Source organism: Nelusetta ayraudi, unplaced genomic scaffold (genome assembly GCF_046127955.1).
Source record: "Nelusetta ayraudi isolate G7.1 ecotype Tasmania unplaced genomic scaffold, CSIRO-AGI_Nayr_v1 ptg000021l, whole genome shotgun sequence".
In the NCBI taxonomy this organism is placed as follows: domain Eukaryota; kingdom Metazoa; phylum Chordata; class Actinopteri; order Tetraodontiformes; family Monacanthidae; genus Nelusetta; species Nelusetta ayraudi.
This window is the reverse complement of record NW_027466071.1, coordinates 2,826,122-2,851,030: the sequence shown is the minus strand read 5'-3', so window position 1 is coordinate 2,851,030 and position 24,909 is coordinate 2,826,122. Positions and strand designations below refer to the sequence as shown.

The 24,909-nt window shown below is 44.9% G+C and overlaps 1 protein-coding gene and 1 long non-coding RNA gene across 8 annotated transcripts; one reads left to right on the top strand and one right to left on the bottom strand.

The window, feature by feature from the left end:
- Positions 1–1,653: 1,653 nt before the first annotated feature.
- esr2b (estrogen receptor 2b) lies at positions 1,654–24,236 on the bottom strand. 7 transcript variants are annotated; one of them, XM_076027682.1, is made up of 10 exons: positions 18,643–18,745; positions 15,802–16,298; positions 14,774–14,964; positions 14,471–14,587; positions 13,761–14,102; positions 11,520–11,658; positions 6,652–6,785; positions 4,842–5,025; positions 4,147–4,494; positions 2,160–2,425 (listed from the first exon to the last, which is right to left on the bottom strand). In XM_076027682.1, the coding sequence occupies exons 2-10, from the start codon at positions 16,209–16,211 to the stop codon at positions 2,305–2,307; spliced, it is 1,986 nt and encodes a 661-aa protein (XP_075883797.1). In that variant the 5' UTR covers positions 16,212–16,298; positions 18,643–18,745; the 3' UTR covers positions 2,160–2,304. The 7 variants fall into 7 exon arrangements, with proteins under 7 accessions (XP_075883796.1, XP_075883801.1, XP_075883800.1 ...); XM_076027684.1 differs by lacking the exon at positions 2,160–2,425 and adding an exon at positions 3,904–4,037 and having other exon boundaries at positions 18,643–18,746; XM_076027681.1 differs by lacking the exons at positions 6,652–6,785; positions 18,643–18,745 and adding an exon at positions 24,173–24,236 and having other exon boundaries at positions 1,654–2,425.
- On the top strand, positions 19,261–19,653 carry LOC142888957 (uncharacterized). Its single transcript, XR_012926760.1, has 2 exons — positions 19,261–19,394; positions 19,481–19,653. It is a non-coding gene; the product is annotated as an uncharacterized LOC142888957 (long non-coding RNA).
- Positions 24,237–24,909: the final 673 nt, after the last annotated feature.

Sequence of the window (24,909 nt, the reverse complement as noted above, 5' to 3'; positions counted from 1 at the left end):
ATTTTGTTCCCCGTGCACCCTCCACTGACACTGTCAAAGACATTGATCCTATAGCTGAAAGTAGATGAACGACTTTGTACACATTGTAACATTCACACCGAGAGGCGCAAGGCAAACAGAAACAAACTACTGTGTGTAAAGTTTGATTTATTTTGCAAACTCTTATCTATGGGATGTATAGATTGTCTCTTTTTTTTTCTGACTGACAGAAAGCCGTGTCTGTCAGGATTTGCTTCTGTGTCCACGCGTAGAAAGAGCGAGCGCTTGGTTGCCAGAGAAAAAACTTCAACGTGATCCCAAGAAATGTGTGTGTGTGTGTGCATGCAGGTACAAGCCACAGACGGAAGGAGAGAAAACACAGTGGACGTGTGTTAGCGGCAGTAAGGCTGGATTGACACTGGCGGGAAAGTGGCGCAGGTGACAGCACTTATAAAGCATTTCAACTCTAACTGTGGTTCAAAGGTGCCCATTAAGGAGGACAACCATGTGGTCAACCAGAACATTTTTAAGCAGCATGGTAAAAAAAAAAAACACAGTGTGTGACAGAATTGAACCAACCAGGTTTTGAGTAAAAAAATAAATAAAAAAAAATGGGTTTCAGAATAAAAAAATAAATAAAAAAAAATTGTGTTTAGTTTTTATTGGCATACCATGACAAAACGCTTCCAATTTATCCTCACATTACCGGTTTGAATTCATTGACGTTAACTGGTTTGGAACAACCACATCAGTTTCTATATTATCTGCTGTGATGCTCTGCTAAGAGTTTGTCATCAGATATCAATGCAAATCGGCCCTGGATGTGAGTATCGGTCTTGGATCGATACCAAAGGGAAGAGAGCGACACTTCACCAGTTCACTGAAGTGTTAACTACGCACCAGGAAATAGTGCTTTTTTTTTTTTAAGAATTTTTTTATTATTTTTTGTTTTTGCACGCTTTGCTCCTCCCCCTCCCCTGTTTGATGAAGCAGGTGGGGGGTGAGCTGTCACAGTGAGGTGTGTTCTGTAGTTTATAGCAGTGGGGGAAAAAAGCTCTATGCAGGCTGTAGTTGTTACTTAAAAAAATAGTAAAATACTAACTAAAATACTTAATAATAAGTATTAATTATACTTATATTTATTATCCACTTAATAATAGCTCACCAAAATAAGAGTGTTACTTTCAAAGGTAAGAAGTATTGGCGTCCATTTCAAGGATACTGGCTCTGTAATTGCCTGGTGCACGATGGATAAAAAGGTTTAGCAGGACTGTGCACAGCTAACGCATTAAAGAGACGCAAAAAGCGCACATGCTTTTTTTCATAAGTTTTGTGTACGTGCGCGTTTCGTGTTTTGCTGGTGGTTTCATTCCGTCAGGTGCGCCTGACCTCGCTTAAAGTGCAAACGACAGCGACGACGGCCATCAAACTGCACTGAACAACAGCTGAACGTTTCGCCTCACACTGGAATTCTGACACAGTTCGAATTTGTTTCGTACACTAGCAGTCAAAACTTTGCCTGAATAGCAAATCCGCTTCACTGCAACTGGCCTCGAGATTCCATTTCTTTCCAAAAAAATCTTAAGTGCGTGTGATGCAAATAAAAAAAAGTTCTCTTCCTTGCGCGCGTTGCTGGTGTTGAGCGTTCGACCGTGAACCCCACTGAGCCACACTTCATTCGGCGTGAATCCAGCCTTACTTGAACCACACCGACAGAGAGGAAAGCATCCGTTAACAGTCGTTTTGTTGAAAGGCCACAAACTGTTGCTTCTGGACTCTACTGACACTCAGAGTTTTTGTACAAAGACTAGAAAAGCCCTCAGAGAACAGGCACTGATGAACACCCAAAGCACACAAGAGTAGCGAAGGTGGGGGAGAAATACACCACGGTACGGTAGAAAACACTTCCCCGGCTCCTCTCAGCGCGACCTCTACGTCCTAAACGGCTGTCGACCGGGTCGACCGCATGCACCGCCGGCTGCTCCAGATGTGACACCGATGTGAAAAAGAGATACAAATACTGGATATCAAAAAAGAGCTCAAACTGACTGGCAGAGGTCCAGCAGCGTTCCCATGAACATTTGCTGCGTAGTGCACATTCACAAGGAATATTGACGTCCACAAAATATACATTCAATCAAAAACACCTTTTTTTTTTTTCCAAAGACTAAAAGCATCGAAACAAGATTTTTTTTTTTTTTGTTACCTCACAACAGCACTTGTGTTTTTTTGTTTTTTTTCCCAGGATCCGTTTTTTTTTTTTTCCTTCTTTCCTTTTTCGTCGATCTTTGGGAGAACGGAATCCGTAAAGTCTCAGTCTGTGGCTCAAACTCCAGTCCCCAACTCGGCCTCCAGCACGGTTCGATCGGGGCTGATGTAGCCCACCGGTGTCACAGGTTGACTCTGGTCTCTGCCGTTGTGCGACCACTGCTCCGCGTTGCTGTAGCTGCAAGGAAACAAGCACAACGTCATTACTGTACTTCAGTAGAATTTTTTTTTTTTTTTTTTTTTTAGGTATCAGAACTTCACTTGAGTATTTTTTTTTTATTTTCGGACGACTCGTTTACTTGCTAGATTTGTACACAAGTTTCTGTACTTGTGCATTTCTGACATTGGAAAAAAAGAAATGCTTGTTGCTTTTGTGTTTAAAAGTGTCGTCACTGTTCAGTCATTGATTACAGTTTGGTTGTGCTGCAGTTGAACAAGAAAAAAAACAACTAGATTATCGAGAGAAGCAAAGCTGTTAAAAAAGTTTCAAAAGATTGTTTCATTAATGGCAAATTAAAAAAAACAAAAAACAAAACACTTTTACTTTCTACTTGAGCACATTTTAGGGGTTTTTATTCTCATTTGTTAGTACAATAACATGATATGAGATGTGCCAGGCTGTAGGGGGCGCTGTGCCTAAGTATTTAAGTTTTTTTGTACTGCAGAAAAGAGGAGATAGCGAAAGATTGTTGTTTATTCTAGAGAATTTCGCTTCCGATCAATTCCCTGAGTTGACGGCACCAGATTGGACCCATCGGTTCTGTTTGGTCTCACGCCTCTTTCTTTGTCTTTTTCAGGACGCACTACGGCGCCTCCCTCTGTGACAGTCCACTCAATGAAAAGGCCTGATGGTTTGGACAGAACTGAGCTAAGCTGCTCTCTGAAGGAAGCCAACAGATAAGAAAGACTTTGATGCGGGCGCCGCCATCCAGCCGCTTTACAAGCTCACAGCTGTTTCACAGAGTCCATGTAATCAACTGCAGGACAACCCGAACCACCGCCACTTCCGTCCAATGTGTGTTTCTGTTGCGGCTGTCGGCAGCAAAGTTCAATAAAAAAAAAAAAATCAACTTTGACGGTGTTCCTAGCTCAGGTTGAGTCACACAGTAAACACGGCGCAGTTAAATTTTCCCTCCCAGCCTGATGTGCTGCGGCTCAGGCTCAGCGACATGTTAGGTGGGAGCAGTGACGGGCCAGCGACGGCAGGAGGCCAAACAATGCAGCCGCTTGGCCGGGCAGCTCGTCGCGTTAAAAGAAGAAGAAAGTGAGCTGGCGGGAGCTTCACTCCTGGGGTGATGAAGAGTGTCGTGCAACTCCAGCCGCCTCCCGAGCCACTTGTGAAAGGCCCGTCTCCCTTTAAAGCACGACTCCTCCGCTCTTTTCCTGACAAGTTTGAAATTGTTGGCGCTTGACTGAAAAAAAGTCAGAGGGCAAAGCTTCATTTGAGTCGATGCCGAGTCAAAATTTTCTCCGTTCAAACAAAGACGGTCGGGTTAAAAACCATTCTACCCTTTTTATTACCCTCTTTTTTGTTGTGAATTTGTTTCTTTTAACATGTAGAGGGTGGAAATTTGACAATAAATAATTCAAAATTGATCTGAAGAGCCAAATTTGATGGGAAGAAATGCAATCTCGCCAACCATCATCTTTGCATGATGAGATGTTACTTGATTTGCTTCTGGAAGCTGGTGTTGCAGTGCTGGAGGTTGGACCACTTTTTTTTTTAAGGGTCTCGTCTCGGACTCGGAGGCACTTTCACTGGGTCTGGTCCCAGTCTCTAACTGGACGGACTGGGGATTTTTGATCAGGACCAGTCAAGACGACTACAACACGACTGGAAGCCCAAATAACACAAGAAATAGATGAATGAAAAGTAAAAAAAATAAATCTGCGACTCACCCGTTGGCGTCCATGTGAACCACGGCTAAACTCTGAAACGTCGGCGAGGACTGAAGGGAAAGCGGCTGAAGGTGCCTGTCCAGGATCAGGGCTTCGGCAGGCCCAGAGGACTGCGCCCCCGTGTGGTCGGAGCCCTGCTGGAGGTGCGACGGTGGCGGTGGCGGCGGCGGCGGCGGCTGCTGGGGGTACTGGTGCTGCTGGTCCGAGTACGGGTCGGAGGTGGGCGAGGACGAAGCCTGGCTGTGGCTGCTGCTGGGCGTGTTGGAGTCCAGCATCTCCAGCAGGAGGTCGTAAACCAGGACCACGTTCTTCCTCTTCATGGTGGACAGGTGGTCCATGCCTTTGTTGCTGCACGGGGAGGAAGAGGAGGTGGCAGTCAAAAATTTGTGAGAAGAAGCAATTTGTGTGCATTTGTATTGGGAGGGAGGGAGGTAGGTAGGTAGATAGATAGATAGATTTTTGTTTCTAAATTGGTTTTCTGCAGTGACGCTCTGCTAAGAGTTTGTTATCAGATATCAGTTATTAGTATCGGTCTTGGATCGATACTAAAGGGAAGAGAGCGACACTTTCCCCAGCTCACGGAAGTGCTACTACGCAGTAGGAAATAGTTCCATAGGATGGATGGACGGACAGACAGACAGGCAGGCAGGCAGGCAGACAGACACTAATTGACTTTGAACGGTCTCCTGGCCCACCTGACGTGGCGGATGTGGGACAGCAGCAGGGTGAGGTGTCCCAGGCGCAGCGTCTGCTGCTGTGTGGACAGGCCCAGCTTGGAGATGGCCCAGACCAGGGCGTCGATGACCGAGTCCAGGAGGCGCAGCAGCTTGCTCCTGCTCTCCAGCTCCTCGGCCGTTTGAGGGGAGCTGGTGCAAAGATCTGCAGTGTACGAGAGCACAGCCACACGGTTCTGTTTTACAGCACAGGCAGAGTCGTTATCTGGATTAACGTCCATCAACTATCAGATATGAGCGGTCATGCGGTCTATCTTCAGTGATAGCTATTCTAACTTTATTGCATTGATTGGGTGCTCGTTATGGTCTGGCAACCAGCTGCAACCGCCTGCCATATAAAGTCACCAAAACAACGATTCTCCAAGAAAATTTGTTTACTTTCAATTCCCTGAGACAGCCGAGCAAGGACAACTGAAGACTTTTGCTTCACGTTTAACAATACAAAAATAAATAGATTTTTTTTTTTTTTTTTTTTTTAAAGTGACATAGAAAAATTCCAATTATTATCTAATTAATTTCTCTTCCTCCCGGCCTGCAGTCGCTCGCTTTTAGAAGACCTGGATTAACCAATACGGTTTTATTTTGTTCATTTATTAGCGCGCAGAGCAGAGTCTGGCAGAGGGTCCAGCATGAGCGAGTGTGATGTGTTCCAGCGAGGAGCTTTGTCAAACTCTGTCAGGACGTGCAGAGGGGTCAATCACCCTGATAAAAGCTGTTCACTGGCTGTTGGCTGCGAGGACGAGGTGACCGCAGGGAGAACATGAAAGGTTAAAATACAAATAAAAAGCCGCTCGGCGCAGCGATGCTGGACTTCCTCGGCCATCTCTTCCCAGAAAAAGGCCACTTTGGGAGAGGGTCGATGGAAAAGAAAAACACACTAAAACACTAATTGATGGTGGAAATGTGATTCATAACTGCAGGTGGCAGTAGTGCCACACAAAAGTAGCATTTTTAATGTATAAAAGTTAGTTAAAGAAGTTCTATGTACAACATTAACATTTAAAATTGTCATTAAACTTCTAAATACTCACATGGTTCTCATCTCCAGGCATATGAGGAATCGCATAATAGCAAATTATTGGTTTTGTATTGATACTATAATATTTTTTTCAAATTGTGGTTTGCGTCCACTATGCAGCAACTATCTCTGAATATAATGACCTGTATTTATGAATTCAACAACCAGACATGGAAATCCATCCAAGTGACTAGATGATGCCAACTGATGCTATAGCAGTACCTGGTTGGAGAGGCCGGTTTAACTGTGCGAAGGCGCAGCACGATATGACATAAGATTGTATTTATTTATTCCAGCCTAAAGTTCATTTCTAAAACAAACAATAATCAACAGTGGAGACACTCGAGTGATTTACAGTTTAACGCCCACAAGTAGGTCATCAAAAATGGAAAACTATCTCTTTCTTTGAGGCAAACAATCCGCTCCCTGGTCAGATTTGCTGCAGCGTGTGGTTCAGATATGTAACAGGAGTCATTGACCTACTTCACTGCAGATTATTGCTTCACTGACACAGCAAAACGCATCTGGGTTACGTAAGGAGCAAAATAAATAAATAAATAAATAAATTTAAAAAAAAATCCCAGAAAACGAAAACACACACACACACACACACACACACACACACACACACACACACACACACACACACACACACACACACACACACACACACACACACACACACACACACACACACACACGGCTGAAGTTAGTGGCTCCAGAGTTTGCTCTCAAGCGTCACTTGGAACTCACTGGAGTTGAGGAGGATCATGGCCTTCAGACAGACGTACTCCTCCCTCTGGAGCTTCAGCTCACGGAAGCGAGAGGTGGCTGCCAGCAGCATGTCGAAGATCTCCATGATGCCCTCCACGCACTGGCCCTCCTCCCTGAGTCCAGGGGACGGCAAGAACAGGAGGGGAGACAAGGGTTACACAGTTGTGGAAGAGAGCAACACACGAAGCAAGGCCACAGCCTGAGAAGCTTGAGGAGCTTCGCTTTGGCTGGATTTTGCAGTCGGCACAAATGAAGACGTCTAATAAGAATATAAACTTTTAAACGTTAAACTGAGTGTTTAAATTGTATTGGGATATTTTAATTGAACAGATGTTTTTCCCCCCGCAACAATCAATAAAGTGCAGGGTGGACGGCTTTTTTTTACAAAGGAATGAAATCAATTAAACTGACAAGAACAATCAATCGATTCACAGCCCACTCTACGCAGCCGGTACGCAGTTGTTGTGAGTGGGTTGGGTAACGGTACTGCCTGCAGCATCGTAGATTATGGTTTTGAACGCAAACTCTATGGAAATGAAAGTGCGTTTGCGTAAAAAAATAAAAATAAAATAAAAATAAATTTACGTTCCAGAAATTGGGGACAAACACCGTGACGTATCGACAAATATGTATTTTTAGGGACGGTTGGCAACTCTCCATTGCCGCAAGACCACTGTTAGCTTAGCGGCTACGCCGGCTAGCATGACAAAACGAACTCCGTATTTGAAGAGAGTGGCAACGTCGGATTCGCCTTGAAATCATTGCAGCCCAACACACAGGACAGAGAGATGAACCACACATTTGGTTTTAGTTGGAGGCTGAAGAACCAGCCGCCGCTTTGTGCCAAGCATATATTGGCTCCGTGGGCCGCACCTGCACCCGAGGAAAGGTTAAAAAACAAAAACACACACACACACATTTGAGCCACGACGGCAGGCACAACGGCAAGTTCTAAAAAAGGTCGCCCGTTTCAAAACGCCTGACTTTTGTCCGGCAGCGGCAGTGAGAGGCGTGGTGGTGGAAACAGCAGAGAAAGTCAGAAATTATCACAAAGCTTTTAAAGGTTTGGCTGCGGTTCTGTTCAGGCTTTCCAAGCACCTTACATTGGGTTTTTAAATACTTCACATTAGCACCGAGAGCGACGTAAACTGATGCAGCCCGGATGGTCAAGCGCAACTCAGGAAGTCAAAAAAGAAATATTAATGATAATAATAATAATAATAATAATAATAATAATAATAATAAAGACTTAAGTTGCGGTAAATAAGCTTCTTCTTTGTATCCAGTCAATGGTGTCTACACGTTAGAAGGCATCAATCAAGTCTGTACTGTAAAGTCTATGTAAGGACCCGACTGTTATCTTTCGTCATGATTCAACATTTTTTCTGATATCAATGTTCACTTTTTATTTATTTAAACAAAATAAAAGTGACTTTGAATCCCTCTTTTGAGTCGCTGTATGAACAAGCACACTTTTGAAGAATCACAATTTCCAATCAATTTAAACAACCCTGGGCTTATTGTGTGCCGGCGTGTTATCGACAGCTGATAATAACACGGCTGCCTAATAGTTCAATCTGACAGTTGGATGGAGGCTAAGTGTTTTGTTAATGCTGTAATTGTGATAATAACGGCACATCAGCTCACAGGTGCAAAATAAACTGCAGGTCTGGAGCTCAGTGTTATCAACGCCATGCAAAATCTATCTGGTGAGCAACCGTCCGTCCGCAGGTTCCTCTTTTCTACAAGAAGATCCACAGTGTTGATTGGTTAGAAAAACGGGGATCAGAGACTTCAGTTACTCGCATGACCTTTGAACCCTCCGACGTGCACGCGCAGAGTGAGCACAGCACCACTGATTGGCTGAGAGGAGATGGGACTGAGGGGGAATTCAAGCTAGCTTGTCGCCTTGGTCTCCAGCCTCTCGCTGGATGACAGAGTGGATTTGCATCCAGGATGTTTTACACGGAGAAAACACAACTACAGGCAAAGAGAAAAAAAACACGACACACAAGGTTGTGTTATGGAAACAAGTGGAGGATAATCTATCTTCTGGTGATAGTTTCCCCGGTGGTGGGAAAAGAAAGGTCAATCAACAGCCTCAACTGGCTACAGCGAGAAATTAAAACACAGAAAGATGACTTTTCATCGCTTCAGTGCTTCAAAGTGTCCATTTGGCCCTGCAGTGTTGGGAGTCAACTCGTGAGGCACACTGGCCAACAGGCAAACTGTCACTTTAGACAAAAATAAATGCGGTTATTGGTTTTAACGAATGAAATATTACACAGTACATTGGTTCTTTTTTTTTTTTTTACCAGAAAAATAATACTTTTATTTTCATCGGATTAAATGTAATAAATAAAAAAAAAATGCTATGTATTGCAATAGTGGGTTATTTCATCTCCGTCTGTTGATTTCCAGCCCTTGGTATCCTGAGGTCTACACTGTATTCAACTTCCCTCATGTTGGCCAAACCTGCTCCAAATGATGCACGTCGAGTGGATCAGCTGGACACTGGACACACGGGTTCGCACAGACCTCAAAAATAAAAGTGCTTTGATTTGGTGCTTTATTTATTTCATTTTGATGACTGACTTTGGAATTAAATAAAGACACCACGTGAAACATGCTGTGCTTGGTAGCAGAGTTCTGTGTGGGAGGCAGGTCCGACACTGATAGTGGTCACATTGTAACAGTTCTGGTGACCCGCCATATTTACAGTTCCATACAGCATTGATTTTAGCCAACGTCAGCAAGTCCAGGTCCTTGCAGCATACAGTGCCTGTGCAGTCGCTCCACATCTTCCTTGATCTCTCAGTGGGTGTCCATTGCTTCGCACGTGGGACGAGGGAGTGGGCGGAACGATAAGGTGGGATGAGGTGGACCTTGGGGAAATCTGGGGGAAATCTCTCAAAGATTCACCAAATTCACCCACACCAGCCAGCTTTGGCAAACAAGAGCCATGTGTGTGTCTGTCTGTCTGTCTGCATTAGGCCAGTAGAAAGCCTCTGTAGATAAAGGCCAACTCAATGAATCTGATAAGCTTCCACTCTTGTTGACTTGGATGGTTGATTAGCATCATTGGAAACTCCTCTCCACACTTCCTGTCACAACGACCACTGTGGAGCGCTGTAATGCAACTTCCTGTCATTATTCCAGTGGGGTTTTTTTCTCCCATTCGTCGTCGCAACGGTTGGCAGAAATCGCAGCACTTAATCTGCTGCTGTTGATCTGTGGGAAAACTGTGACCAGCGGCAGCCTAATTACAGCGTGCAGGCACGGAGGGTGAGGCTCGACGCCGCCGACCGCCAACACTTTGTTTGGCCAAAGTTGAAGGTCAGCTTTGGAAGGGAACACAGAGTGATAGGGGGCTTTTTTTTTGGCAAACAAGTGAGCTGGCGGCCAAGGAGACTTCCAGACAGATACATTAGCGGTGAACGCCGCTGGCATCTCCTGCACTGCTCCAAGGCTTCACCGTCTATTGTGTCATAAAGAGTGCGGAGATAACGACGGGCGGCCATCACCGCTGGGTGACAAACATGCTGCAGCTGCATATATGTATCGAAAACATCTGCCGCAAATGTAATGCATAGATTTTGGACGCCGGCATGGACGCAGATGCAGGCATGCGGTTGAGGGAAGCCACATTCTGCTCATTTTGGGCCACCACTGCTCCTCCTCCTCTCCTCTGTTTGTTTTACTAGATCATCAATTGGAAGCAGTTTGCTGCGGGTGCGGTGGACTGCGGACACCGTGTGCTTTCCATCGCTGTTGAAAGCAGCGGTGAGGAGAGTGCAGTGGGGAAATAAAAATAACTTTGAGACAATTTCCGACGGTGTGCGCACACTGGGTTGGCCACTGCACAGCTGTCTATGCAGAAAACAAAACAAAAAACAAAGCCACGATGCAAAATATTTTATGGGTGAAAGGTCAGTACACAGGCGTAGCTTTAGAAAAGAGGCCAAGTGATGCAACGGCCATATGATGTTGCATCATTGATGTCAACATCTACACCAGCCCTCGAGACCTTAAGACCGTCACACACACACACACACACACACACACACACACACACACACACACACACACACACACACACACACACACACACACACACACACACACACACACACACACACACACGTTGATATTCTATGTCAATGTATCAATAATCTCCATATTTTCAAAAGTAACTGTAATGCAACTGTAATGCTCGAGCCAGCCAGTTGCTCCTTGTAAACACGATGGCCTTTTTAAAACCAAGCAACATGGAAGACCAGCAGACAGTCATCGACGTGCAATCAAACGTGCTGGTGCCGCGACCTCAGCTGGTCCAAACACAATGAGGTCGTTCCAAAGCCTTTCCACAGAGACAAAGAAGAAGAAGCGCTAAATCACAACAAGTTGTGCATTTCTAAGCCGAGGAACACACACAAAGTGTTCCTGTTGTTGTCGACAAACACGTGAGGACTCACATTCACGCAGCAGCTGTTAACTGCAGTTCAGAGTCCCAAACACACAAACAAAGAAACACAACCTTTCAGCGCCTTTGGCAAATACACAGAGCTGCTACAACTCTTTGAATATCGACAGCGATTTGCTCGCTGGGTAGAATCTTGAAATCTGCTTATTATTTGTATTTGTTTTGCGGGGGGACTATATTAAATAATGTGCTTTGTAATGAACAACAGGGAAGTGGCTGCTGCAGTGTGTGATCCAAGTCTGTTTCCAGGGGAATAGTTTTCCTCCATTTAGGACAGACAGGCGGCTGCTGGCCAGTGTAAATCGTTGGTAACGACCTACGAAAGGAGAAGCGTAGAAAACCAAACTAAGAAAAACCAGCTCACCTGTTGAGTTTGAAGTCTGGTGAGAAGATCAGTTTTCCGGGATGATCCACGGACCTCCACATCAGGCCCAACATCAGGATCTCCAGCCAGCAACACTTGAGCAGGTGGATCTGGTCGGCTAAACTCAGCTCCACAAAACCTGCCGACGGCAACAGAAGAAGCTTAAGATTTTAGCATGTTCGCTAGTTAGCTCAGAAGTTGCAGAGAGCACATGGAAGCTGCAAGTGGAGCGACTTTTCAACAAGTGTTTTTTTCCCGTCTGTTTGTTTATTTTCACCATGCGAGGCTAGGCTAAAAATATTGAAAATCTTTTTTTTTTTTTTTTTTTTATTAATCTTTGCTGAAGCTGTTAGTGATTTGCTCCTCTAGCTGCTGCCTGCTGCCGTGTTACACGAGTTAAATCCATTAAACCCATTAAACACAGTCCTGCAGGCACGTAACAGGAAAGACTAAAATTTATATCAATTATCTCCTCCGCTTCTCTGAGGTAAAATAAATTGTCTGCAATTGTCCCTGCTGAATTAATATTTCAGGGAAAATGACAAATTTATTTGTTTTTGGACCAAACGAGATGCCCGTATCCAACTTAGTTCCAGCACAGAGACTTTAACATTATAACTTATATACTTAACTTATAAGATGACTCAACTTTATAATGGCTGTCAGCACCTACATCACCCGTCTAGTCGTCCTTTGTAACGCTGACAATGGACATTCGTTATATTTCTTGCACGGCGTTGACAGCGGAGGAAGAAAAAAAAAAATCACAAGGATTGATTTTAAAAAAAGAAAAGAGAAAAAAAAAAACTTGAAAAATGGGCTTTATTCCAAAAGGAGAGGGGAGGGGGGAGTCTTTGTGATCCCTTCACATTAACACCTTTCCTGGGGAGTTACCTGCTGGGCTGAACACTAGCTGAGAGCTGAGTGGTGAGAGGAGGCGGAGGAGGAGCACATTAGACGGGACGGGGAAAGCCAGACGGAGAGAAAGAGCGAGAGAAAGCAGCAGCATGGCTGGCGGGACGGAGGGGAACTCTCTGCTTTGACTCAGTAAATTTAGACATCGGAGGGTTAATGATTACATTCTGTCAGCGCTGCCACACGCGGCCATTATCTCAGCTCTTTGTGTATTCAAACATCACATGTAAAAGGGCTGGACAAGGAGCAGTGGGACAAATGGCTGAAGGTGTCGGTGGTGCCTTCAGGCGTGTTTGGACCTCCATCACCCTCATTCCTATGTTCTGTCACAAACATCTACACTGACCTAGACTGGACAGCAGAAACAAGTGTTTGACTTCCGCATTAATGGGTCCATAGAGCTCAGTAGTGTCACTTCCCATCATGCCTCTGTAACTCACGTGATCCATTTGGCCAATCAGAACGATCCTGGAGAACGTCACTTACGGACACGTCAGCCAATCGAACGAGCCGAGACAGATAGACTTTATTGATCCCCTTGGGATGACTCCCTCAGGGAAATTAAGACCACGTACGACGTGGTGACATCACGCTGGGAATAAACTCATTCCTGCTGTTTTTCTGGCCTTTATCATCTTTTTAAATGACAAAAAGACCAGAGCTGAAAAAATCTACAATCGTAAGGGATTTTATTACTGCAGTACCTCCAGTGGCCACTGGGAAACAATCGGTGCCCTGCCATATTGCCAGTCTGGTATTCAGTTCTTATAATACATCCATGGTGTCCAGTGGCACTGGACTCAGGAGTGTCTACCCAGACCTTTACGTTGGGAAGGCTTTTCTAGAGAGTTCGGCCAATAAACTGTTAATTTGCTTGGTTTTAAAACCGTATAAACTTGTCAGCAGGCAATTTGCTGCCGTTATCAATTAATCCAAGAGGTACAACAGAACAGTCTGAAGCAAACCAGTAAAGTAAGCAGTTAAAAACAAACCAGTGAAGTCGTAAAAACTGAAGACACTTACACTTCATTTCATTATAAATTGTTAGTTTTCCTCTATAAACTAATCAGCTTCAGTAACGGCAGACTGTCTGTTTCTTTGCTAATTTCTTAATTTTATTAAGAAATGTCGAGAACTCAGTTCAACATAAGTTTTGTTGTTATCTTAATCTAAAATACAGAACAAAACAGTTCTCTTTCTAACCCCCGAGTAGGCACAAGACCAACACAGCCAAACCTGCAGATCCACTGAAGAACATCTGAACCCACTTTAATGAACAGAGAGATTTCACCAAACAATGACTTTCAAACCAGTTCATCTTCTTACCGGGGATCTTCTTGGCCCAGCTGATCATGAGGACCAGCTCCTTGTCTGCCAGGTTGGTGAGCGACATCATCATGCTGGCCTCCGTGAAGGGCTTCTTCAGGTCCTCCATGAGGTAGATCTCCGGGGGCTCGGCCTCCATGATGCGGGAGATGAACTCCTCGGGGCTCATGGCTGCGTGGTGCACGTGGCTGGTCTGGGTGAGGGGAGCCTCCAGGTGGAGGTGCCTCTGGCTCCGGGAGCCCAGCCCGACCCGGACCAGACCTCTAGCCGCGGGGTCACGAGGCTGAAGACCCCCGCGGCGGTGTCGGGCCCCGCGGTAACTGCAGCGTTCACGCCTCACACCTGGCGGAGGGATGTACAGAGATGTAAAGTTGAGCAACTCATTCAGAAGAAGACCGAGAGCTGGAGAAACTTTGACTGGTCTTGAGTGTTTGGTTAGGTCTCCTGTTAAGGTCTTAAGTTTTCGTCATGTATTTCCAATCATATTTTGCTACATGTGTAGCTGCCGCTGCCCTGGGGCTGACTGACGGAAGGAAGCGATTGTCAAGTTTAAAGTCTGTAGGTCAGACTCTGGCTCTTTTGTTCTTTCTACAACACCTGACTGGGTTGTTGCCGCTCGCAGGTGCCTCTGTCAGCCCAATAAAACCAAGCCTTGTTGATCTGAGGCTGGCGGCAGTCCCTTATAAAAACCAGAAAGCACGTGCACTCACCGCACTTCATCATGCCAACTTCGTAGCATTTGCGCAAGCGGCACGCCTGGCAGCTTTTACGTCTGTTCTTGTCAATAGTGCACTGGTTGGTGGCTGGGCAGATGTAATCATTGTGTCCTAAGAAGGAGAAGGAGAAGGAGAACAAGAACAAGAAGACGATTTTAATACATTTTGTTTTCCAATTGGGAAAATTATTCAATCTTTCAGGATACCTGTAAATAATAAATTGTAATTGTATTTTTTTTAATGACAACAAACTACTGCGAGGTTCTTCACTCAGCGAGGGAGAGGAGCCTTGGATACCTTGGATGCTGCGCTTGAAGAAGGCCTTGCACCCCTCGCAGGACCACACGCCGTAGTGGTAACCCGAGGCGTAGTCGTGACACACGGCGCAGAAGTGCATATCCACTTTGGTGGCGGCGGCGGAGGAGCACAGGGATGAGTTCACGCCTTCCGCGTCCTCCTCGGGTCTTTTGGCTGGTGGCTTGATGGAGCTGCGGCAGGAGGAAGCACAAGCCCGTTGAGCGAGGGACATCTTGACATCCGGGAAATTCACACCGCTCGTTTTCTTGTCATTAGTCTTCCGGCGGCCCCCCCCACCCCTCCTCTGGAAACCTAGCGTTTCATTCAACCGCAAAAAAAAAAGAATTGCGCGAGGAATCACTGAAACAATAATGGCTGTATGATGCCAAGGGATTCACCACCAGAGTAGTATGACCTTTTTCCCCCCACAGGTAGACAAAAGAAATGTGATCAGAATATCTATCGACTTGAGTCAGTAGCTGCGCTTCCATGACCGTTTTTCACAAAATAAATTGCATATTTCTAAAAATTTCTAAAATTTTGACAAAGTACAATTGTGATTTGCAGGTGTTTCCACTGAATGATCTCATCCTCCCTCATTTCCATTTCTAATTGCTGGTATGAACCTGCATTTCCATGTTGTTTGCTGTCAAAAGCGGTTGTTAGATTTTTCTCTTTGATTAAAATGTTCCGTCTCCTCCTCCGTCCAATCAGAACGCTTACTGTGTACTGTGAGTATACACTTTAATGAATGTATTTATGGGCATTATGTTAAGCTTTTACCACTATAAAAAACATAAACTACCACTCAGAAGTTTGGACACACCTTCTCATGCAATGGCTTTTCTTTATCTTTTCTCCTTTCTACACTGTAGATACATATTGAAGACATCAACTATATAAGCAATGCATGTGAACTTACGTAGCAAACTGGTAACTGGCAAATCAAGCCAAATTTTACACACTGGACCTTCAAATTAGAAACAAGTGTCAACCGAGCGACTGACAACATAGCGTAAGTGACTTACGTGCTGCCAAGTCCTTTGGACTCCAGCCACGGCACATGTGGGCTGGGCTCATTGTAGACGAGAGGCTGGGGGCAGTGCAGAGTGAGAGAGGGCACGGCCGGGTGGCTGTGGGAGGACCAGAATGACGGCGGGCTGAGCGACGGGCCCTCAGCGGCGGGCGGCCTGCCGTAGCTCAGCACCGAGGGGCCGTAAAACGACAGAGGTCCGTGGCCATGGACGTTGTACTCGTGGTTACTGTCCGTGTAAGGAGAGGGGATGCATACAGTGTGGCTGTCCATGGCCAGCGGGGTGCTGTAGGCGGCGGGCGGCGCTCTCGGCGAAGTTGGCTTTTGGGACGCTTTGCTGGAGTCCACCTCCTCTAACTGAAGCAGCGGCAGCGAGTGGGAGTCCAGCACCGGGGAGGAGGCCATGTCAGAAGGAAAGCTACAGTCAGTCTGGACAGTAATGACGGGAAACGCAGCTCGACCTCTAGCGCATAGTCTACGGTCGGATGAGTCCTGTGGCAGACATAGAAAAATATGTTGCGGTTAAAGAGAGAGAAGCATTCAAACAGTCATTGAGAAGAACAGGACTTCTCCGCCTGAGCCACTTTTGCGGAAAAACTGCAATGGAAACGCAGCTATTCAACAACTGCGTGCTGCAGCCAGACACCTGGTTGATTTGTAATCATTCGCTTTATCTTTGGTTTTTTAAATCCTTCTTTATGTTTAACATGTGGACACCGAACACGTTCATGACAAAATACCATTGGTTCTCATCTTCTACTCTCCTGTCTTTACCGGCATCTTGGGTATTTAAGTAATCCAAAAGTAACTAAAGACAATCAGTGTTGTAATTGTGAGACTTTGAGTAAAGTTTGTCATTGCACCGTTTAACAGGAAACTTGTAATTGTACCGGGTTACTTTTTAAAGTAACCGCCCGATCCCTGCGTTAAAGTGAACCAGTTAGCGGGCACAATAATATTCAATAGGACAACTCCAGGAATATTTCTTGTAGCTCCACTAACTGAAATGAAAATGCTAAGTGCACTGTTGTTTTTCACCAAAAACGGGCTACATAATTTTTTCTTTAGTGCAAAACTTACTAAATTATCTTCAAAATGTACACAAAGCTGAATTTACACCTAAACCAGTGGAAGACTTGACTGGTTTTAAAATCCTTTGAAAGGAACCAAGTTGAGACCAGCAGGGAGAAAATGGAGGGAGTTTACTGCCAAGCTGCAGTCAAGGTCGATTCATTTAAATCCAAAATACAACCAAAGTGGCCGTTAACAAAACAAATGTGATCACAATTGCGATACTTAAAATCAACAGTGGACCGACAAGATCCAGTTGGTAGGTTGCCACACTGCAGAACACAAGTTAGGATCTAGATTGGTGTAGTTTTGACATTCAGGACTTTCGGTAGCTTTGAAGTTTCTCTGCAAATTTGACATCAAGCCAATCGGTCAGAAAGGTCAACTGAATCAACAGCGTCTGTCAAACAGTTCTGGTCAAAGTGGCCTCCAGCAAAACAATGCACTCTTACCCAGTTACTCTCAGTCTGAACAATGAATGAAACCTACTGCACTGCAGCTTCACCACATCTTTGACCACTGCAGAGTCATCAACTCTCAACCGTGACTCAGTAATGCATTACTTTTGCCTGTAGTGCAGTTATATAATGCACTATTTCGTATTTGGTAATCACCAATCACAATCATACATATTCCAAAAAAAAGTCAGCGATATTCATCTTTCAGATTAAATTTCAGAATGTAAAATTCTAAGATTTAAAAGAACTTTGACTTTCTCAAATATTTTAAAATGCATACGTCCAAGTGTAGCATATTGTTCTCTAACATGGTGATTAACCTCAAATATCAACAACACAAGTGAGCCTGATCCATGAATCCATCATTCAATGGCAACTGGTATTGAAACGGTCGTCTTCATCACACTGCTCACATACTGTGTACATGTTGAGGAGACCAAGGTGACCGCTGATAAAAAAATGTCACAGAGACATTCACATTGTGTGATGTGGTGAACCTACATATGAAGAACTGACTGTCCAACACTCCACCATGAAATACTTTACATACATTTTCAACAAAATTGCAAAAAACCCTGAATGAAATCAATCATTCACCACTCAGTGCAGTGAGCATCAGTGGAATCGTGCAGTGTGTTTTCTCAATCAGAGCCCCAGTTGTCCTCACAGTCACTGACTCTAGCTAGCTAGTCAATTTTGCAGCACAAAAAAAAAAAAATCAAAAAAAAAAAATCAGGTAGATTCGAATACTTCACATATTACATCTTACAATTCCAACTACAGAATATTTCCCAGATCGTTTCAGTCAACTTGACTGACAGAACCCGTAAAATGTCTGGCATTAATAACCTTAAAAGATCGGCTTGACTGACTTGAAGCAAATGCAGACATGTAACAGTGAATCCCTCACACACCCAACTGAACTCATCGCATGCTCCTCAACATGCTAAAACCCAGCAGTGTTCTCAACATGCCAACCACATCACGCCATCACGCAGTCAGACGGCTGAACAGTGTCTCTGCAGGCCGTGTGTCGCGTTCACACTCATGCTCAACACAGTCCAAACACAAGGGGCACAGTTATAGAAACAATTAATTTCAAACTTAATTGCTTCTAGCGCGGCTGACATTTCACATCTGAATATCATCGCAGGCTCGCCAAATTAAAGGCTCCCCAGATTGACTTTGATTGTCATAGTCTGTAATTCGAGTTTTCCCGGGGGGAAAAAAAAAAGTGGAACTTTTAACCACCAACGATTTTAAAAAGCGAATCTTTGTGACTGTACGGAAAAGGATTGAATACTCACATGTGCCTGGAGGCTGTATGGCTATGGCTCAAACGCTCTACCTATCAAGTGAGTTGTTTTACCCTGAGCGGCTGCTGAAGTTTGAGCTTTGGACAGAGTGGCGCTCGTGGCAGACGTCCACGGTAAACCACCAGGAAGGCAACAAAGGGTCAAAGGACAATGTCTTCATGCAATCCTTATAGCAATGATTCATTCAAGTCTGCTCTTTAATCACACGTGCAAACCAGGCGGCAGGTGCGTGCCTTTTCTCTTCACCTCCCTCTTGAACTTAAAAAAAAAAATGAAAAAATAAAAAAATAAATCAGTGCATGATGCTCAATCACAGCACTCACACAGCAGAGGGTGGACAGAATCCCAGAATCGTGTTGAATTCCAGTGTTTTTTTTGCTGTGAACGAGGCAAGCGTCCAGTCAAAACACAGCATATTTTCACACCTTTTTGGCCTAGTGGTCAACTTGCTGCACTTTGGTGATACTTCATCACTTGTGCGAAGTGAAATTTGTAGCAGTTGGCAGCGAATGTGAGGCTCCCAGATCTTCAACCAGTGCATGTGGTTGAGGACTGAGTGGATGTTGACGCAGGAATTTGTGTTTCCTGTTGCAGGTGGAAAGTCTTCAGGCAGTGAGACAGTGCTCACCAACCACTACGCCCCCTTCAGGCTGTACGGATCACTGTCACACTGCACTATCACTGGACAAAAAATGACTAGCATCCCTCTGAGGAAGGCGGGAGCGCTGCCGAAACACGCACAGGTAAGAGTTAAAAAAAAAAAAAAAACGTTTGTCTTTAGAAACGAACAACTGAACTTCAGAGCCTTGACTTCAGTATTGTCCATCAGATATTCCCAACTGGTCCATCAGCCCCAGCTCATACCTTCAGCTCTGCTTCCATTTTACCCACAGCTCACGGAGCCCCGTTCAACCCCCCTACTGGTTCATTGCTAGTTCTGCTTTGCTTTCGCACTCCAAGTAAACCACTGCAGACTTCAAATGAGCTCCGGCACCACCTCAACATATAAAAGCATCCGAGGCTCAGCTGAAATTGACCAATCAGTTTTCTTCTTGCCCTCACTGTCGATCTGAATCACAACCACTGATCTGATACATGAACAAACGCAACTGACACACAGCGGATGGTTGTAATTAAAAAGAAAAAAAGAAAAAAAGAAACAGCTCCCCCTGCAGAATGCGTTACGACTCCATTCACTGCTTATTATTCTCAGTATGAAAATTGGTCAAGAATGAGCAAAACTGGCTGCCATTTCATTTCATAATGCATTCTCAAGGAACTCAGTATCAGATGCACTCAAGAGTAAAATAAATTCTTAAAAGAAATGCTCCAACACATCCATCAGAGAGGAACCGACAGCGCTGGTGACGCATGCGCCAGTAAAAACATGGAGCTGCACGGAGGAAGACACCACTGAAAAGTGCTTTTCAGCCCAGTGTATCAGAAACCTGTTTATTCCTTGTGTACAAAAGGAGCGCAGGGTACTGCCCCCCCTCAGAACAAGACTCCCGGCCAGCATCACATACCTAAACACAAAGACCCCCAGCAAAACCATTAGCACAGCCCGCTTTTCCACCATTCTCTGGGCCTCACAAAGCCCACAAGGAGCCCGGAGGAGAAGAACCGCGGGGAACTGGAGGAGCAGCGGGCAGATGAGATGGGAGCGGAGGACCCTGCTGCCGCCGCCACTGCTGCCGGCGCTGCTGCCGCTGCCTCAGCCAAGGAGCTTGAAGGGGCTCGACAGGCTGATTAAGATGTCCAGTCATTTTGGCTGTCACTGCTGCTACAGCGCCTAGCAGCCAGACAAGTCCAAAATACTACCGTATTAAAAAAAAATAAATAAAAAAAATAGCACTTCCTGACAGAGTCACATCACGGGACTATCGTCTCGCTTTTTTGTAAAAAAAAAAAAAAAAAAAAAAAAAATTAAATAAAAAAATGAACATGCATTCAAAGATCCTTCTCCTCCAACAAACTTTTTTTTTTTTTTTAGCAGCACAGCAACATCAATGATTATCACTAATACGCTAAATTAGGATTTCTTAAATTGAATAAAGTAAATATTAAGTGAGTTCTGAAAAAAAAGACAAAAAATACTGTAACCTTGCTGAAAGTTTTAGGCAACTCGTATATATATTACCGTTATAGGTTGTTGTTGTTTTTTTTCTTAAGTTCCAACTAATTAATTTAAAAGAAAACAAAAAGTTCAAGCAACTGACACGAATAATGAAATGATCATAAACTATGTTAAACCTCCAAAAGCCATCCTCTCGTAATACTTTGAACGTCACACAAATGAAATGGCATTTGGACATTCAATTCAAATGAATGAGCAATGAGAATAAGAAATCAAGTTTAGTTTGGATGATATTCCACCGTTAGCCTGCCCCAATGGTTAATGCTTCCTTGCACAATTCTTGAATGATCAAACATACATTTAGCAACCTTTGTTCAGTTTGCCGTGTAAGAATGGAGGACAAAGACTGTCCTTGCGGTCACATCACTGATGAGCAAGTGTTGCAAAACTAAGATAAGAGGGACTTGGTTTTTAAAAAACACGGAGAAAAAAAAAAAAAAAAAAAAGAAAGCTCCACTGAGCGGTGAAGGGGTTTTTGAAGAGTTTATTAAGCTCTGAACATACATTTGATACTTTTGACATGAAAGCAGCTGGCAAATGAGCTGCTGCAACAACAGGTGGCTGCTGCTAATGGAGACGCCTGCACAATGCATTGGCCAGTGAGTGACAAGCCTGCCACAGAGTCTGATTGAAAATTAGCTAATGCTACATTTTCTGTGGAGCTGCCAGCATGGCGGCGGGACAGACAGACAGACAGACAGACAGACGGCTCTTTTGACAAAACCTCGGTAAATCTGGATTTTCCATGCATACAATAAAAGGCCTTTTTAGAAAAATTATTATATATGAACACGTAAACATTTTTGGTAACCTAACAAACAAGCTCAGCTCTTTATTGAAATGACTCTTAAAACGCTGAAAAAAGTGGAATACAGCTATTTTATGACTATTAATATAATTTTCTCAAGTTCAACAGGCCAGATTAAAAGCTTAACGGGCAGCCTTTGGCCCCCAGGCCATAGTTTGCCCCTGCCTGGCCTAAACACTTAACTGCGTTGGTATTTTGATTTGGCTGTGCTACACAAAACTGTGTCTAATATACAGCAAAAACTCCAGAAATCAATCTTCTACGCTGCTGCTTGACTCTGTGACAACATAGAAAGAGCATCAAAGCCCGAGCTGTGTAACAACTTCAGGCTGCTCCATGATCAGCGTGACGGACGAGGCTACAAAGAAAAGCAACTTTGCTCAGTTGCAAGTTGTTTTCCTCTCCTTAAAATCTTCAACTTTTTTGGAGAGCCACAGCAGAAGAACGCAACTGGAGGGCTGAGCGGGTGGACCAGCAAGTGGTTTTCGACCTGTTAAGTTCGTCGAGGACCCGATGGTCTCGGACTCTAAACTGCTCCGACTGCTGACTGACTGAGACGCCCAAGAAAAAGCGTTGGAGAGAAGCTCTCAGCCCGGCTCGCCTGTGTTTTAGTTACACTCTGTGCTGCTGGACGACCTGTGGACAGAGTAGGGGGAGTTATCGGGAATCATTCAGCAGCGTGACCTTGGCCAGTTCTTATTTTTTTTTTGTTCGGCGCCGGCCCCGGTGGAATGCTCCTCGACGTGGGTGAAAGAACCCCCCACCCCCAACCCCCCACGAGCGGCGCTTATTTGCGGTTTTGGCGGAAGGACGTCCCTCCGTCCTCCCCCAAGCTAAAGTTAGGCAGGTTCTCACTCCTCCACAGCGGAAAGTCATTCACGAGTGGAAAAGGAATCTGGTATTTACAGCGGCAGCCAGATTATTATTACTCCACGAGCAGCCAGTCTCAAGGCTGTGGTGGTGGTGGTGGTGGTGGGGGGGGGGGGTCTGACATCCTCAGCAGCTTCCTCTGTGGAGCCTCTGGAGAACCAGGGGCTGACACAGTGGCGGCTGGGGCGGGACGCTATTTTAAAGATGAAACCAAAATCAAAAATTCAAAGAATTAAACATCGGTTCGCATTTAACGCAATTAGCAGGAATCAAGAATGTGACGCGCAATTTTGTTCATCTTCTTTTTTATTTTATTTTTTTTTTTACATTTTTTAAATGTGAAGTCTCAAATCTGATCGAATTGATTCACAAATCATGTTTTGCTGGGCATTTTTTTTCCAAACCTCAGATGGATCAGCTGTGTTTCAGACCATAAACTGAGCACCGATGGATAAAAGCCCTGCAAGAGACGCTCGTCCTTATTAGGGCCGCGCTGGACAACCTTTAATAGGAACGCAATGAAATGTGATTTGCAATTTCTACACGGAACATCCTCCTCCTTGTATATATGAAATAAAACAAGTGCAATACAGGTTTATTTTGGGGCTTCTGGTTGTAGCCGTTTTGGGGATGAGAACGTTGTAAAAAAAATTAAAAAAAAAAAAATTAAGATTCGGACGAATTTGATTCGCTGGTGCTGTTTGAGCTCATTTTCACCCCACTAAGGTCTGGACTGTTCTGGGTGGAGTGGATGCAGCGCTATGAAGGAAGCAGCAGCAGCAGCAGCAGCTCAGTCTGATGTCTCTGTTCTCTCCAGACAAAGCAACATTCTACCAGATATAACAGATTTATATAACAACAATATACAGTGGATCACCTGCACCCATATTTGAAGCCAGTGCAAATTTGCACAGTCAATAATAAACTGCATCTTAAATGCATTCGTGAGCTGTTTGATTTGAAAGTTATATTGACTCGCCACTGAACATCTTCTGCCTCTTCACTCCATCGAGTGTCTGTTCCTTCACTTCCCTCATCTCACTGCAGCTGGGACAAAGCAACAGGGCAGTAAAAACTGCGATTTAAAAGTGACTGGGGGGGGGGGGGGAGCAACAAAAGTCAATCAGAAGACGACTGTAGAGTCATAGTTGAAGACAGCAAGAAAAATATATATGCATGTTGAATGAAAGCATTCTCCTCCTGCATGTGCAGGAAAACAGCGTGCAAATCAATAAATAAACCATCCTTGTTATCTTCGCTGATAAGTTTTACAGTCTGTCGAATCAATTAAATGCAGCGAGCAGCAAAACCGTCATGTGCGCCTTACAATAACCGCACCGCCGCTGATAAGAACAGCAGCACGAGCGCCACACCTCGCACTCACACAAACTCTGAGCTCAACTACTTTTTTTTATATATATATAATTTTGGCTTAAGATGATTTAAAAATAAATAAATAACGATAACAACTTATTACGGCAACCGCGAGCTCTTTAAAGTTCTCATGGAGGCAGAGCCGCGATGATCAGCTGCTGCTGCTGCTGCTGCTGACAAGATGCACTAGTCCGGGGAGCCTGATCACTGCTGCACCTGTGGGACAAAACGCTGCCTGCTTCTCGCCGTTTCATCGGGTACGATAAACACACAAACAAGCCAACACACACAGACAAAGTTAGACATGAAAACGCACTCATCGCGCCACCAACCTGCGAGCGGCTCCAGGTGGAGGAGAGATCAGCTGTTCACTTTTCTTCTTCTTTCTCTCTCTCCGTCTCTGTCTCTTCTCTTCTCTTTTATTTTGCAGCCGTTCTTCGTCACCGGTCGTGCGCACGAGTCCCGGAACCGCGACGCGCCCGAGTGAAAGTACGGCAGGGCATCTCACTCAATCCTCCGGCAAAGTCTCCCCACTCACTTCCTGCCGTCACCTCCCCCTCCGCCTCCCCCCACCTGGTCCTCAGAAGGGAAGGTTTGGCCCCGGCGTCGTGACGTCACCAGTCACGCCCACTATCACAACCCAACAATCCCACCGCGGAGGAGGGAGCAAAACTTTACGCATGTGCGTCGATTTAAAAAAAAGAAAAAAAAAAGAAAAATAAAATAAAATAAAATACAATTTTAAACTTCAAAAAGATCCACGTCCACGGCTTAACGTTATTCCCGATGCGCACCTGTTGCAGGGGCAGCCAGCCGAGCCCCAGGCTGCATTATCTTCCCTCACCCGATCTTCATTCATCTCGGTTAATGATTAAAGAGCAGCACCACACAGAAGCACCACCGCGAGGCCACACAGCAGCAATGTAAGCAGGCGGAGAACCGAGGCCCGCGCGGTGTTTTCTGTCGTCACTTCCCTTCATTTACGTCCAGGTGTGCGCACTGCGCAGGCGTCAAGACCCGTGGCCTAATGAGTGCAGGGGCGGAACTACAGTGGCCAGGGGTGGCCGTG

Excerpts from the sequence above, each read along its gene's own strand:
- esr2b (XM_076027681.1), bottom strand. The coding sequence starts at position 16,211 with ATGGCCTCCTCCCCGGTGCTGGACTCCCACTCGCTGCCGCTGCTTCAG. Across the intron at positions 14,103-14,470 it reads AGTTGGCATGATGAAGTGCG|GTGTGAGGCGTGAACGCTGC; the intron begins GTGAGTGCACGT and ends TCCCTCCGCCAG. Across the intron at positions 5,026-11,519 it reads CCAGACTTCAAACTCAACAG|ATCTTTGCACCAGCTCCCCT; the intron begins GTGAGCTGGTTT and ends CGTACACTGCAG.